Source organism: Bufo gargarizans, chromosome 5 (genome assembly GCF_014858855.1).
Source record: "Bufo gargarizans isolate SCDJY-AF-19 chromosome 5, ASM1485885v1, whole genome shotgun sequence".
Classification (NCBI taxonomy): Eukaryota; Metazoa; Chordata; class Amphibia; order Anura; family Bufonidae; genus Bufo; species Bufo gargarizans.
In genome coordinates this window covers 446,797,355-446,814,696 of record NC_058084.1, presented here as the reverse complement: position 1 = coordinate 446,814,696, position 17,342 = coordinate 446,797,355, and the positions used below count along the sequence as shown (strand labels likewise).

At 46.3% G+C, this 17,342-nt stretch overlaps 1 protein-coding gene across 1 annotated transcript in view; it reads right to left on the bottom strand.

Annotated features, from left to right (window-relative positions):
* The window catches only part of GAD2 (glutamate decarboxylase 2), a 114,306-nt gene that overhangs the window by 48,418 nt on the left and 48,546 nt on the right, over positions 1-17,342 (bottom strand). Inside the window, exon 7 of the mRNA XM_044295574.1 lies at positions 16,553-16,617. Within this exon, the coding sequence (XP_044151509.1) occupies positions 16,553-16,617 (65 nt within the window). The remainder of the gene's footprint in view (positions 1-16,552; positions 16,618-17,342) is intronic.

Sequence of the window (17,342 nt, the reverse complement as noted above, 5' to 3'; positions counted from 1 at the left end):
TGTTGTCCTCGTTCTCCTCCCCCCAGCCAAGGACAACACCAGGGATCCCCGAAAAGTTTAAAATCCCCTTCAAAGCCTGCTCTTCTTGCTCCTCCTCCTCCCCCCAGCCACCATCCTCCTCTGACTCCTCTTCAGACTTCTGTTGACTTGTCTCAGATGGAGTAGCCCCCCTGGGAATTCATTCAGCATTGCGACTTCCTCATCTTCCTGCTCCTGCATCTCAACGGCTTGATCAATGACATGACACAATGCACGCTCCAGAAAGGAGTAAGGTATGATGTCACTGAAGGCCCCCTGGTTGCGACTCACCAGTTTGGTGATCTTATCAAATGGCCACAGAAATCTGCATGCATCATGCATAAGCAGCCACTGTCGCGGTGAAAAGAAACCAAGCTCCCCAGAACCTGTCCTGCTGCAGAGTTTGTACAGGTAGTCATTAACGACACGTTGCTGCTGGAGCAGCCTATCAAGCATATACAAGGTGGAGTTCCAGCGCGTCGGGCTGTCACAAATCAGACGTCTAATGGGCAAGTGGTGTCGCCGCTGAACGTCAGCAAGGCGAGCCATGGCTGTGTAAGATCTTCTAAAATGGCCAGAGATTTTCCTGGCCTGCCGCAAGACGTCCTGGACCCCGGGTATTTGGCAACAAATCGCTGCACGACTAAGTTCAGGACGTGTGCCATGCACGGCACTTGTGTCATTTTGCCCTGTTTCAGTGCGCTCAGCAGATTGGCACCTTTGTCACACACCACTTTACCAACTGTCAAATTGAGCGGGGTTAGCCACTGATCGGCCTGTGACCACAGAGCTGAAAGCAGTGCAGGACCGGTGTGGCTCTTGGCTTCCAGGCAAAAAAGCCTGCAGCACAGCATGGCAACTTCTCACCTGGCACGTCGAATAGGTTCTGGGGAGCTTGGGGGGTGCAGCAAAAGAGGCGGTAGTAGTGGAAAAGGAGGAGTCAGTCGCGGAGGAGACGGAGGATGGAGTAGGAGGAGGAGAAGAAGAGGCAGGCCTACATGCAATACTTGGCGGTAACACCAAATCCACATGGGAGCCACGGGTTACATGCTTGATGGCCATCAGAAGGTTCAACCAGTGGGCAGTAAAAGGTATGTACCTTCCCTGTCCGTGTTTGCTAGACCACGTTTCTGTGGTCAAATGTATCTTGGCACCGACACTGTGTGCCAGAGAAATATTCACTTGCCGCTGAATGTCGCATATAGCTCTGGGATACCCTTCTGGGAGAAATATTTCCTTTCCGGGGACCTTCCATTGTGGTGTCACGGACGGTGTACAGAAAACAAGACAAAGCAACATGCATATATGACTCACTGGATCCAAAGCTAAGGAACCAAAAGGGAGACCCCTGCACAAGACCTGAGACTTTCCCTGGCTGCTCAGCCTATGCAAAGATCCCAGAGGTGGATGGTTGCATATCCACGTACCTCGACTGTATAACCCCTGAACACCTTACAATAGTGAGGGGACACGACCACCGGCTCCATACACCAGACACGGAGAGAGTCAGGGTCACCTGGGATCCAGCAAACAGAAAATAACAGATAAATGTTCAGCACTTAACTTTGTAGCAGACTGAAAAACAGGACCAGCATGCACACACACTCCAGGAAGTAGTATAAGTCGCCCAGTGATGCATTATGGGGTGGAATTTAAAGGGATGCAATCAGTCCAACTACATGACAGCTGAGAGAGGCTAACGAGATGAGGAACTGAACATCACAACAAAGAAACTCAAGGAGGAGGTTCTGAAAGGCTTCTGTCAGAGCTTCTCAGCTGTCTGGTTGTGACATGTGGTGTGCCAATGGCCACAAATCTTTTTCTAAAGGCCTACGAGTCCCCCAGTTTATATGGCAGTAGTTGGCGGGCTAGCAGTTCCGACAAACCAGCGGTCAGCCGTTGGGAAAGAGGGTTATCCCGCGTCATCAACTTTTCACACTCGAACATTTGGGCCACGGAAGCCTGCCTTATGCCAGATGAACACGACGACGGCACGGTGGAAGGTGGAGTGGAGGACAAAAGGGAGAAGAGAGGAGAAGAGGCAGGACAAGGAGTGCCGGGAGTGTGACTTTGTGGGTTCTGACGGCGTTGCTCTCACTGGACTCGGTTATGGGAGGCCAGGTGCCTTCTTAAGGCGGTCGTCCCTAGGTGAGTGTTGGGCTTACCGCGACTTATGCGTTGACAGCATAGGCTGCAGATGGCAACACTATTGTCAGGTTGACACGTTAAAAAAAGCCCTCACTGCGGAGCCATGTGACGGCATCCTGGGAGCGCCAGAAGTGACCGTGCATGGTGGATGGCTCGCTCCAGATACATTTGCAGTCTGCTTTTCACCTCCTGTGCCCTGCAAGCTCTGCCTTCTTCTCCTCCTTCTCCTCCTTCTCTGCTGCTCCGTCTCTCCCTCTAAACTCCCCTCCTCTTCCTCTCTTGTGGGCACCCACGTGACGTCCATCGACACGTCATCAGCGTCACCTTCACCACCACTGCCATTTGAGATCTTGGAGTAGGCAGCAACGGCGGGGACCTCCCTCCTTTGGCTGATCTGGGTACTGTCATCAGACCGCTGGGTGGCGGCTGTTGCTACCTTCTCTTCTTCATCCAATGTCAAAAATGGCTGCGCATCGGTAAGGTCTGGGAATGGATGGGAAAATAATTCCTCTGACTCGAGTGAAGGGGCTATGGTGGTGGTGGTGGTGTTTTTGGGGGTGCACACAGAAGAGAGTGAGGAGGGCGCAGAAGTGGAAGGCTGAATGAGCCACTCAACCAACTCTGGTGCGTCCTTTGAAGTAATCACACGCACCTTCTCCAACTTCCACTTAATCTCCGGCCTGGTGCACCTTCCCGACCCCTGCATGCCTCTTCCTCTGCCTGTCATTTTCAAAATGACCCTGTGCGTAAGTCCCTAGAGAAGAGCAGTATTTATGGAAGCAGGTATATCACAGCCCTCAATCAGTATTTTGTGGAAGCAGTTATATCAAACCCCTTAATCAGTATTTTGTGGAAGCAGGTATATCAATCCCATTTTGTGGAAGCAGGTATATCGCAGGCCTCAATCAATATTTTGTGGAAGGAGGTATATCAATCCCCTTAATCAGTATTTTGTGGAGACGGGTATCTCGCAGCCCTCAATCAGTATTTTGTGGAAGCAGGAATATCAAACCTCTTAATCAGTATTTTGTGGAAGCAGGTATATCGCAGGCCTAAATCAATATATATATATATATATATATATATATATATATAAATCAATATATAGTTGTTCCAATAGCACTTGTCATATGAGCAATATCTGCATCCAACATAGAGCATTGTTACTATGGCGGTTCACTTGCTGCCATTGTTCCGTGTGCTCAGGCATCAGCTTCTTGAGGGTTTAAATTTGGGCCATTGTGCTTTGTATTTAGTTTAGTACTGATAGGGTTACCTTTCCCTAACTCTATGTGTGCACCTGTTTGTCTTATATGTTCATTTTTCCTGCTATATATTCTGAGTTGGGTGTGCTGCCCTTGGTTGTGCAACAAGTTCTGTCTGCCTGGTTTCTCCAAGTTCTGTTTGGATCTGCTCAGATTTTATCTGCTTGTTCAATGTTGGAGCTTATATCTGTCTGGTTTCTCCAGTTGTTCAGGTTCTGTCAGAATGACCTAGTTCCATCTGCCTTTCAACTGTGTTGGTTCAGGTTCTGTCTATGTCTGAATTCTGATCTAGTTCCGTCTGTCATTACCTGTGTCTGTTCCATGGATTAGTATGTACGATTAGTATGTACTCTGTTTACCAGACCTTGTCTGGTTCAGCCTGTGTTTGCCTTGCATTCACATACTCCAGCCTGTTATTGTCACGGCTGAGGATGGGGGAAACCCTCAGCCGTGTGATGCCAGATGTTGTAGTGGCTACTCGGCCATGAGAACAGGATAGGGAGCAGGTCACCTCCTCAAGCATCCCTAACCTGACCCTAACTCCTACCTGCATGGGCCGACCTTTAAGGTAGGAGGACCCATGCGCAGGAACCTCGGAGCCCTGACTTACCCTCCGCAGGTCCCTGAGCTAGGAGCTGGGTAAGACGACCTACTTCTCCTAGAAACGGAGGAGCAGGAGTCTCAATGGCCAAGCTGTTGGGAAAAGGGGAACTCAAACAGCCTTACGGGAATGACAGGCGAACTATAGTTCCACCAACCTGTCACAGCCTTGCTGACTGGATCCCTGCGCAAACAGGAACCCAGAACCGTAAGCTGCACCAAACACATAGGAAGGTCCCAACAGAACATAACATACAACATCAACACACAGAAAGACATAAACATAAAGACAATATCTTTATGACCACAGGGGTGGCTCTCACTGGCAGGTCATATACACAGGAGGCTGCTCCAGCCAAGCATGACTGAAGCAACCTAATGAACCATGCCAAACACCAAGGCTATATAGGCCAAGAAGCCACACCCCACAGTCGGACACACCCAGTGACATCACACACACACTGGGAAGGGAGTTAACCCTTCCAGCACCACAGAAGGGAAACACACATAAAGGGGAAGTGACCAAACTAAGATCACCCTGTGGCTGTTGCCGCAGGCAACGACATGGGTGGCAGCCGTCCTGGGAGACAGCCCGAAGGCCAGGACACTGCCACCACATGTACAACATACCAAACGTAGCCACGGGCAGCCACAGTGAAAGGAAGATGTCAAAGTGCACACCAGACAACACAAAGTGCACACCAGACATACAAACGTGCATAAACACACGCACACAACTCCAAGGGAACCGCACACATAGCTGTTGTCCGCGGCAACCGCACTTGAGGCAAACAACATCATGCCTCAAGCTGCGGTTGAAACAACTACCCAAACCGCTGGCAACTGTATGCGGCTCCCAAGGAGTCACGGCCATAACCGTGGCCGTGACAGTTATGCACCTGGATCTGTCTGCATGCTTTGTCCGTGCCTCTAGTGCTTTGCACTGAAGTCTCTGACCCCAGAGTATTAACTGTCAACTACACCGGAACTATTCCAAGAGGTAGTGGCCTATTGGCTCTCCTGCAGCAAGGACTAGATTCCTGAGTAGGAATTAAAGGATGAATCCAGTCTGGGAGTTAGCTTTACAAATGGTAGGCAGCTGACAGGATTGGATGCAGCATAAGGATTTATTAAAAAAAAGAAACAATAACATCAAAATTGTCAAACAAGATGGCTTAACATCAGCCGTTTAAAATTCAATCACATAAAGCACTTATCTTCAGCCAAAACAATAGTAAGTTCTCATACCGCCATGTGTCTTGTCACAGTCAGTTTGCAAAAAGGCAGAAATGCTTGAGTCACCTTGTGCAGGGTCTCGTTTTCTGTCTCTCTGGTGCACTGTGGAGAATCATGCTCCCAGATCCTCTCCATTACAGTATTTCCTCCCCCTGCTCCCAGGCAGCCTTTCCCTTTTTAACTATGTTTGGAAACTGCACCTGGGCTCCTTAGTCAGCGGTGTGGAAAATCCGGGGTGTACGACTGGAATAGCCACACTGCAATCCCTTGAATCAGATCACTGATATTAGCAACCTACATGGTACATATCTGCCCTCTAATATCTTTCCTGCTTGTTGCCTACACCAGGGAACAGTCAAGATAACTTCCTCAGGATTAGCCCTGAGTCAAACCGGTTAGTTGGCACAGTGGTTCCACAACCATTATTTATAACAAGCATCTAGGGCAGTGATGGCTAACCCCCGGCACGCCAATTGTGGTGAAACTATGACTCCCAGCATGCCCCATTCATTTCTATGGAGTTCTGAGAACAGCCAAGCAAGTGTGAATCTTGGTAGTTGTAGTTTTACCACAGCTGGAGTGCCGGAGGTTAGCCATCACAGATCTAGGGCATTCTGGAGAAGATCAAATTCTAAATTTTAAACAACTACATAGGAAGAATAATAGACCCTATTTGAACTCAAAAACTAGGTAACTTTATGCAAATGATTGTGTAAAAATATACTGTGCTTAACACAAATATCGTGCCAATCTTTACCTTGAAGAGGACCATCCTCTCCTCCCACATACTTCTGCATTTAAAAGTAACATTCCTACTGGTAAGGCTACTTTCACACTTGCGACAGAGAGATCCGGCAAGCAGTTCCGTCGCCAGAACTACCAGCCGGATCTGGCAAAACGTATGCCAACTGATGGTATTAGTAAGACTGATCAGGATCATGATCAGTCTTAAAAATGCCTGATCAGTCAACAAAATGCATTCAAAATGCCGGATCCGTCTTTCCGGTGTCATCCAGAAAAACGGATCTGGCATTAACTTTTTTCACCTTTTTTTTTTTTATTAGTGGAAGAATATTCAGATCTAGATATTTAGAATAGTTCTGGGAAACAATCACACCTAGATATTTAAAACTGCCTTGATACTCAAATACACAATCCAAAATCCACCCCAAATCTGCACCAATTGATGCGGATTGTACGCACGGATTTCCCTGCGAACACCTACGGATTTCAGTGTGGATTCTTCGCACATAAATTCTGAACGTGTGCATGTAACCTAAAAGTAACAGTGGACTGTAATACTAACACACAGTAACTCTATACCTAACAGAACGGATTAACTATGAATATTGGTGCACTGCACACTTATGTACACGGCAATAAATTTAGACCTGCCTGGCCTGTAATACTGACACACAGTAACTCTACAGCTAACAGAAAGAATGGCTTAGCTGTGACTCTTGGTGCACTACACAGTTATGTACATGGCGATAAATTGTAGCAGAGTCTGTAGTTCAGCAGTCTCCTACACTCTCCCTGCAGTCTAGATGCACTCTCCCTCTCCAATATTGTCTTACACTCTCTGAATGAAGACGTTGAGAAAAGTCTACATCACAGGAGACGTCACTGGATGTAACAGGTATGGTGCGGCATTCTCCTGTAATAATATTATCCATGCACATATCTGTTTCTCGGTAGGGTAAGGGGTATATAGAATTTGACCCACACTGCCTCAGCCCGGCCCCAGACTTCAGGTAACACTGTGTGTGTTCTGAATTCTGGGGTCTCACACCCATCTACAACATTATCTGTACTCAGAGAGTTATCACTGTGTTACATAGGACTGCTAGTGATCTACTACAGTATTTGTTAAAAGGGGCGTGCCCGGGGTAGGGGGGGGGGCACCATTTTTGGCTTGCCCCAGGTGCAGGCAACCCACGCTACGCCACTGCTCTCCTATCCTGCGAGTGTGACTGCGACTGCGAGACACACTGACTGACCTGACTGACTTACTGAGGTGAGCGTCCGACCGACCGGGGTCCTGGTCCGGTCGGTCCAGTGAGTGAGTGACTGCGACTTTGTGTCCGTCCTGAGTGAATCCGGGCTCTGACCCGCCTGGTGGGAGCGCCGGTGAGATCGTGATAATAAGCCCAGACCAGACCAGTCAATACACCCTTTAGGAAATCTCAGTATTCTCATCATGCATCATGTGACTGCAGCAGGCAGCGATCGATCAGCCAGGATTAATGTGCACAGCCTGGGAGGCCCCCCTTAGGCAAGTGACAAACTGCCCCCCCTCAGTCTTGGGCAAGTGACAAACTGCCCCCCCCCCCCCTCAGTCTTGGGCAAGTGACAAACTGCCCCCCCCCACCTCAATCTTAGGCAAGTGACAAACTCATCTCTGCTACATCTACAATGCACAACTACAACAAATGTAATGCCAAACAGCAGTTCCTTGTGATGCCTTGGATAGCTTCCAATGGACCCACACAGCCTGTATTAACTGACCAATAACATGGAGATCCCAGTGCCAGCTGCCTTGCTGGTGGACGATTGGCATGTACTTCTGCTGTGGGGTAGGGGGGGCCCAAATTGAACTCTTGCACCAGGGCCCATGAGCCTATAGCTACGCCCCTGTCAGGAGCATATAATCATAGAAAGAAAGGGTAAGCAGGCACACTCTATTTGGGTTCTAATAAATATTTATTATGAATTAATAGTCAAGTGTTGGGTAATTAGTGTTTAGATATATGTAGTTATAGGAGTAGTATATGGGTATTTACCACTCTATAGTGGGTACCCTAAAAACAAGGTTATGTATCATGAAAAAAAATTTCATACAAAAAATAAAAAGGTCAGGTAAAAAATCTGGAATAAAAAGACTGCAATAAAAAGGCTAGAATGAAAGATGAGTCTGTAAAGTCTTTCAAGTGCTGTTTTCCTTATAACAGTGGCCGCTGTTCAAAGGATAAGAAACAAAATAAATACAGTTGATGAGGGTGTCCTGAATACTGGTATATTCTTTTGTAGAGATAGTTCATCAGTGGAAAGTGATGCCGCTTAATCCAGGGTAAGTACTGCGCTGTTTCAATATGTTTCTATGTATTTCACATAGCAAGCATGTGTGTATGGTTGCAATACAAGCTGTGGAGGGAAGCAGAGCTCTGTGCCTTGGTGCGGCGTCCCGCACTGTCTCTGGCCACAGAGATCACTTACCCTTCCTAGCGCTTCCCTCCACAGCTTGTATTGCAACCATACACACATGCTTGCTATGTGAAATACATAGAAACATATTGAAACAGCGCAGTACTTACCCTGGATTAAGCGGCATCACTTTCCACTGATGAACTATCTCTACAAAAGAATATACCAGTATTCAGGACACCCTCATCAACTGTATTTATTTTGTTTCTTATCCTTTGAACAGCGGCCACTGTTATAAGGAAAACAGCACTTGAAAGACTTTACAGACTCATCTTTCATTCTAGCCTTTTTATTGCAGTCTTTTTATTCCAGATTTTTTACCTGACCTTTTTATTTTTTGTATGAAATTTTTTTTCATGATACATAACCTTGTTTTTAGGGTACCCACTATAGAGTGGTAAATACCCATATACTACTCATATAACTACATATATCTAAACACTAATTACCCAACACTTGACTATTAATTCATAATAAATATTTATTAGAACCCAAAAAGAGTGTGCCTGCTTACCCTTTCTTTCTATGACTATTCCCATTCAACTGATCCTCCCTGATCATAATTGCCAGAGGCTCCACCACCAGGGCAAGGAGTAAGGGAGACAGAAGACAACCCTGCCTCATACCTCTACTCGAATGAATATAATCTGACAACCCACCATTTGCTCTCGGTTTATAATATAGACGCTTAATCCAAGTAATAAATATCTGACTGAAACCTCTCCAAAACACAGCAAAGTCACTTCCACTCCTCACTGTCAAAGGCACATTTAGAGACAGTATGGAGCGGAGGTCTCCACCACTCCCACACTGTATATTTTCAAAAAGCCTCTATGCATGTTATGTGATGTTGACCTTTGTGGAAGAAATCCACACTGATCCTTATGTATAACAGAGCCTATTACTTTTATATAATCTAACCACCAATATTCAGCCAGAATTTTAACATCATTGTTTACACAACCTGGGGTCTGGGGTCATGAATATCCTGATCAGGTTTAGGAATCAATACAATAGTTGCTTCTTCAATCTGCCCTGTTTCTGAGCATGGTAAACACTTAAAAAAGAATTCCCATCAGTTCTTGTTTATATTTTTTTTATAGAAAATCATTTGGAAGGCCGTCTGGCCCTTTGATATATCTAATATAGCACTTTCAATTTCTTCCTTGGAAAGAGGAGTTACGGCATTTGCCTCTGCTCAGAATTCAAAACCAGAATATTAATCCCCTGCAAATAATCTCTAATATGGTCCTCATTATACTCAACCTTGAAAACACACAGTACCTAGTAAAAGTCCAATAGTATACTCAAAATCTATTCTGGCTCACTACATGTTATCCCTTGTCTGGTTCTTGGGACTCTGACAGTCAACAACTGCTGCCTGCTGCTTTCCAGGCCTATCCCCTTCCAATATCTTTTACAGCTTGCAAATAATTTAACACTTTCCGCTTTCTCCATTAATAAATCATTCTAATTTTGTAGAGCAGTTAACCAACAGGCTCTCTAATCCTTAGTTTTCCCCTCTATATAAGCTAGTTTAGCATCCCTATCCGGACACTCTTAAAGCGCCACTGAGCCTTCAATAAACTCTGCAATAATCAGTAGTACTGGGCGTAAATGAGGAATAACACTATTTATGGCCATTACATGACTAGTATCTGGTATTTTTAGTAGTCTCTGTGCTTGCTGAATATCTGGTTTGCAGTTCTCTAAGACATGGTGGGTGGAAACTAGCTGGCATCTATGGCACACACAGAAAGTAGAGGATAATCTGCTTCCTAAACTTCTCTTACTCACTCAGAAGCAGTCCCACGATCGTAGTCATTACAGAGAATTAATGGTCTGCATTTTTGTGAATGAAACACTTGTGCTGAGCTATAGCCTTCCTATGTAGCTGTGCAATCTCTCTTTGTCTGTGCCTGTCTCCTCAGCACATGTTCATCCACCTCCCCTCTCAATAGACTTTCATTGACATGTGTAATATGATCCTCCTGCAGAAATGATTTTTCAAAGTGAAAAGCAATTTGCTGATTTCTCACTGATAAAACATATTACACGATTTCTTGTGGTCACTTGTACTATTGATTAATGCAAAGGTGTGTGAAAAATTAGTGATCATTTAAGAAATATTTTCATTTTTACAATCTCACTACAAAATTTGAATAAATGCCTTAGCTGTGTCTAACACTTTATTAGTTCTACGCGTTCTGCTGATTAATTTTATCCAACCAGTGTGGATAAATATTATAGTCGGTATTTTGGGTCTAAAAACAGTTAAACCCAACACTGAGCAGGACAGGGCCATGGTCAGAAAAATGTCTTACACCGGGCAAAAACCAATGCATTCCTGTTCTGGCTGTGAGCGGAAACATCTGGTTAGGACAGATCTGGTGAACTCCAGTAGGCTGCTTTCTGCTGGAAAAGTCTGCTGGATCAGTAATACTGAGGTATTAACCTACCCTACGTAATAATAGATTAGAACCTATCGTACAACCTATAGTACTTTAGAAATTTTTAAAGATATGATTTTTGCACATTAGTTCACTGAAAGTTGACCAAGCAAAACGATTGCAAATAATGTGACATACATAAATGATTTTCTGGAGTACCAAATGCCAGGTTAAAGGAATTTCACTGTAAATAGATAAATGCATAAATAGATATGAGAGAGAGAGAGAGAGAGAAGACAGATTTGAGATAAAAAGAAAGATAGATAGATAATAAATAGATATCTAATAAATAGATAAATATTGATAGATAGGTAGATAGATAGATACAGAGATGATAGATTGATCCCTTCCCTTAATTCACATTCCCTCCAGTTCCTTGACTGAACTTGATGGACATACGTCTGTTTTTAAACTTATTTAAAACCTCATTAACATGTCAGTGATTCATGGACGGGTGTTGTACGTGTTCTCCGCAGGCAGCACACATACCCATTCAATTTATTGTGTGTACTCACACATTAGTGTTTTTAGCACAGAAGCATTCTGTATTTTGTCCGTGTTCATAGATCCATCACGCCCATTATAGTCTATGGGTCTGTGAAAACCAAGGATGCCACACGGATTCGTGTTTCATCTGTGTGTCACGGATCATTAGGAAGAGATGCTTATTTATCAGCTGCACAGTATCTGTGAAACAAAGATGACGCACGGACAGCATAAAAACGGGCACATGGACCACACAGGGTTCCTAATGGACATCTTCATGGAGGCATCACTGACCACACGGATTTGAGCACGGACACAGATGTGTGAATGAGGCTTAACTATGTGCTACATAAATAGATACAGTAGATAGATATGAGATGATAGATAGAGTACATATTGTTATATAGGTGTCACGACCATGTTTATGGCCGTGACTCCTTGGGAGCTGCATACAGTTGCCCGCGGTTTGGGTTGTAGTGTCAACCGCAGCTGGAGGCATAATGTTGTCTGCCTCAAGTGCGGTTGCCGCGGACAATAGGTATGTGTGCGGTTTCCTTGGAGTTGTGTGCGTTTTGTTGTATAGTGTACATGTGGTGGCAGTGTCCCGGCCTTCGGGCTGACTCCCAGGACACGGTTGCCACCCATGTTGTTGCCTGCGGCAACAGCCACAGTGTGTTCGTTGTTTGGACACTTCCCCTTTGAGTTGTGTTTTCCCTTCTGTGATATTGGAAGGGTTAACTCCCTTTCTGTGTGTGTGAGTCACGGGGTGTGTCTGTGTGGGTGTGGCCACTTAGGCCTATAAAGCCTCTGTGTTTGGCATGGCTCAGTGGGTTGCTTCAGCCATGCTTAGCTGGAGCAGCCTCCTGTGAATACCATCTGCCAGTGAGGGCCACCCTTGTGGTCATAAATGTAAAACTATCTGTGAGTCTTTAGTTTATGTTGTTGTCCATTTGATGTTTTCCTTCATTATGTTATGCACCTATGGATCTGGTTTCCTGTGTCTTTGTGTGTGTGCTGTGTCCATTTGTGTTTGGGTGAGGACACTTGCTGTCTTGCACGGGATCCAGTCTGAGTGTCTGTGGCAGGTAGGTGTGGAAGTGCTTTTCAGCCTCCTGCCATATCCATAGGCTGTTTATGTTCCTTTCCTTGCAGCTTGGCCAGTGAGACCCCTGTTCCTTCGTGTCCAGAAGGAACAGGCCGTCTTACCCTGACTCCTAGTTCAGGGACCGGTCGGAGGGTGAGTTAGGGATCCAAGGTTCCTGAGCATGGGCCCTCCTACCTTAAAGGTCGGCCCATGCAGCTAGGAGTTAGGGTCAGGTTAGGGATGTGTTAGGAGGTGACCTGCTCCCTAATCCTGTCGTCCTGGCCGAGCAGCGTAACATCTTCTGGCATCGCACGGCTGAGGATTTTCCCCGTCCTCAGCCGTGACAGTATGACCACAAAGGCTCCTCACTTGGCCTTCCCTCGAAAGAGGGTGAAGCATGCATCGCCATGGGCTGATGGGGTGCATGTGCGTTCTCCGGAGGGAGAGCGTTGTGGGGGTTTCGTCGCTGATGGCACGGTGAGTGGCGTTTCCCCGCCATCCCTTCACCGTGCTCTGTCTTGGCGTCCCCTGATTTTTTTATTGCACCGTGGTGTTTGTTTGGTGTGCGGGTGCACATGGCAAGCGCCCGACTATATAGGGAGGGTGCTTAGGGACTGATGGTCCTCCCTCCCCCATTCCCCTTTGGGTCATTCTGGGATCTGGCCCCGTCATGTAAGGTTTAAGCAGGTGGTAGATTAGGTCGGCCGTTAAGGGGTTAATTCTCTGGTGGAACCTCCTTAGACAGGATGGGGGCGGTTCAGGAATCCTGAAGGTACATATACCCCTCCCCTCGTTCCAGCACTTCCTCTTGAAAGTGGAAGCAAAAATTGGCCCTCCCTCCCTCCCTTTGGCGGTTATCATTGTGAGGCGGGTCGAGGTGCGCGGTTATGATCAGTTATGGATACTTGGTTATTCTGTGTTGTTTTTCTATTTCTTTAGGTCCCCCGCTGGGAGTCCAGCAGTATGGATTTCACTTCGATGATTTTGGCTTTGGAAGAGCTGCGAATCTTGGTTGAGTTTATGAAGTCACAGCTGGCGGCATTTGAGTACAGCGGAGATATGGTGGGAGCAGATGGCGTGCTTGCCCGCTGGGAGTCCAGCTGTGGGCATACTGCTCTGATGATTACGGTTTAACTTGCCTGCTGGGAGTCCAGCGGTGGGCATACCGCCCTGATGATTACGGTTTAACTTGCCCGCTGGGAGGCCAGCATTTGGCATACTGCTCTGATAATATGGTTTATTAAGGTTTGCCGCTTTAATAAAGAAGCTGTGGCCGATCACCATCCAGCAATAAAATGATACAGTTGTTTGTTATGGGTCAAGGTTGTGTAAAGGGGCCAGAGGGGATTAAAGGCGTTACCCCTTCCCATGTTTCCCTGAATACCGGCAGTCCCTTCGAAAGAGGGTGCAGCATGCAGTGCCATCCTCTTGTGGCCTGCATGCGCGTTCTCCGGAGGGAGAGCGTTCCGGGGGGATCACCGCCACCTTACCTTCCGTATCCGTTTTGGTGATCCCTCGTCCCTCTCCATGTTCCCATCTCTGGTCGTTTGCTGGCAGCACTCCGTTAGTGGTCCGGCTGCGTGCTGGTTAGGAGTGTCTGCTGGCAGCGACTGGAGTGGGGACGTGAGTGGAGAGTCCCCTCGTCCATTCTCAGTGGTTCTCTTCCCGTGTCGCTGTGTCGGGCTGCAGGCCTCGTTGGACTGGCTGAGTGTGTGCTGGGAGAGGATGCAGCTGGCAGTGACTTTCTGGGAACCATTTCCTGAGAGTGGACGTTCCCTTCTCCCATCCCCTTCTGTAAGTCCCTCACTAGTTTTCTTTTTTTTGGTGGGGGGGGGCTTTGAGGGGTGGGAGTGTCACGACCATGTTTATGGCCGTGACTCCTTGGGAGCCGCATACAGTTGCCCGCGGTTTGGGTTGTAGTGTCAACCGCAGCTGGAGGCATAATGTTGTTTGCCTCAAGTGCGGTTGCCGCAGACAATAGGTATGTGTGCGGTTTCCTTGGAGTTGTGTGCGTGTATGTATGCACTTTTGTATGTCTGTGTGCACTCTGTTTTGTGTTTGGTGTGCACTGACATCTTTCCTTCACTGTGGTTGCCCGTGGCAACGTTTTGTTGTATAGTGTACATGTGGTGGCAGTGTCCCGGCCTTCGGGCTGACTCCCAGGACACGGTTGCCACCCATGTCGTTGCCTGCGGCAACAGCCACAGTGTGTTCGTTGTTTGGACACTTCCCCTTTGAGTTGTGTTTTCCCTTCTGTGGTATTGGAAGGGTTAACTCCCTTTCTGTGTGTGTGAGTCACGGGGTGTGTCTGTGTGGGTGTGGCCACTTAGGCCTATAAAGTCTCTGTGTTTGGCATGGCTCAGTGGGTTGCTTCAGCCATGCTTAGCTGGAGTAGCCTCCTGTGAATACCATCTGCCAGTGAGGGCCACCCTTGTGGTTATAAATGTAAAACTATCTGTGAGTCTTTAGTTTATGTTGTTGTCCATTTGATGTTTTCCTTCATTATGTTATGCACCTATGGATCTGGTTTCCTGTGTCTTTGTGTGTGTGCTGTGTCCATTTGTGTTTGGGTGAGGACACTTGCTGTCTTGCACGGGATCCAGTCTGAGTGTCTGTGGCAGGTAGGTGTGGAAGTGCTTTTCAGCCTCCTGCCATATCCATAGGCTGTTTATGTTCCTTTCCTTGCAGCTTGGCCAGTGAGACCCCTGTTCCTACGTGTCCAGAAGGAACAGGCCATCTTACCCTGACTCCTAGTTCAGGGACCGGTCAGAGGGTGAGTTAGGGATCCGAGGTTACTGAGCATGGGCCCTCCTACCTTAAAGGTCGGCCCATGCAGCTAGGAGTTAGGGTCAGGTTAGGGATGTGTTAGGAGGTGACCTGCTCCCTAATCCTGTCGTCCTGGCCGAGCAGCGTAACATCTTCTGGCATCGCACGGCTGAGGATTTTCCCCGTCCTCAGCCGTGACAATAGGGTGAGTCAAAAGTCGCAGGATGCCTTTTTATTTTCGAAACAAAAGGGAAAGTGAAATATCTGAACAGCCCAGCAAGTAATTCGTGAGGGGGTCTATCTTTTAGGCTATGTCTGGAACGTGGCCACCATCTTGAAAGTTGCCATACTGGATCAAGGGCAAATTTTTTCAATGGGAAGGGTGTCATGTAGCATAACAAAGCCTAGACCAGAATTTTCTCAGAAATCGATTGCCGCAATCAAATTTACAATATCTCTTGTGGTTCAAAATTTATCAACACAGAAGGTTGCAACAACAACCGGGAGCATTCCCTGTGATACACAGCTATTTGACCTGTTTGTTGTGTTGTCCCTAGTACTGAACACAGAACATGTTGATAATGTGTTGTGATTGTGTTGATATTTTTTTAACCACAAGAGATATTGGAAATCTGATTGTGGCAATCGGTTTCTGAGATAATTCTGGTCTGGTTTTTGTTATGCTACATGACCCTTTCCCAATCGATTTCTGAGACAATTCTGGTCTTCTTTGATATGCTACATGAATCCCTTCTCATTGGAAAAATTTGTCCTTGATCCAATTTGGTGGCTTTCAAGATAGAGGCCATGTTCCTGACATAGTCTAAAAGTTAGGCCTCCTTACCCATTACTTGCTGGGGCATTCAGATATTTCATTTTCTATCTTGTTTCTGAAATAAAAGGGTGTCCTGCGACTTTTGACTCACGCTGCACATGCATACTACTTATACTGTGTTTATACAGACTGGCAAGATTCTTGCGTTGGTTTTTGGTTATTCTCTTCTCCTTTAGCATAAGAGCCTTCTTTTTTAAAATTAAATTACAGAATTCAATAAATCATCTCTTCTTCCAAAATCAGTGCTAGGTAAGAGAATGAACTTATGGATTCAGAGGGGGAATGGCTGGAGGAAATGTCACCATGCTGCCTTTCCAAAAGGACATGAATGAGTGGGAAGTTGCCAAAGGATACGACCGCTTGTGCAGTCTGAGAGTAAATGGTTCATACAGCACTTTTGTTGCTGCCATCAGCTAATGTACGAAAACGTGCCTGACTTGAACAAACAAATGGTTCATACCTGTCAGCACCATTTAACTTCCATCTGTGTTTTCTTGACATCAGCAGTCCTCCACCCCATGCTGCCTGTGAGACGGGAAAGCAAATTTATACTTTTACAAGCACTGTAAAGAAATGCAATAGACGGAGTGGAATTCATCACGTATATGCTTTTAACTGGATAGTTTGCACATTATAATGGGAAGAAGATACCACCAATAGATAATCCCACTAACTAGAAACCTACAGAAACATGATTACGGTCAAACCAAAAGGATGAGACACCCATCCGTAGACAGCTGTTTTGTTGTTCTTGTGCCTCATCAGTACAACAAGAGGTTCTAGTTGGCTGGATGAGAAGCCTTTGATGTAGCTCTTGCTACTACTTGTAGAGACCACCCAGTGAGAAATGTCCGAAAGGGAGAACAGTGTCCCTCAAGGGCTACATCGAAAGCTTCTCATGAAGCCAACCAAAAGCCTACTCTGTGTTGATGAGAGACAAAATACAAACAAACAGCTGTCTACAGATGGGTGTCTCTCCTTTTTTGGGGAGACTCTGGCTTTGCACAGTCATGTTTCAAACCTCTTTAATGGATCGAAAATTTACTCACTGGCTACCTACATATGTGTGGCTTAAAGGGGATATTCCATAGAAAATATTCTACAGTTTTTAAACCAGAGCCTGGATCTGAATACTTTTGCAATTGCATGTAATTAAAAATGTATGATAGCTACTGTGCTCTTTTTCTAATTTCACTGTCCTGCTCACTGAGACGGAAACACACGCTCAGTTCCATCTTTCAACTTCCACC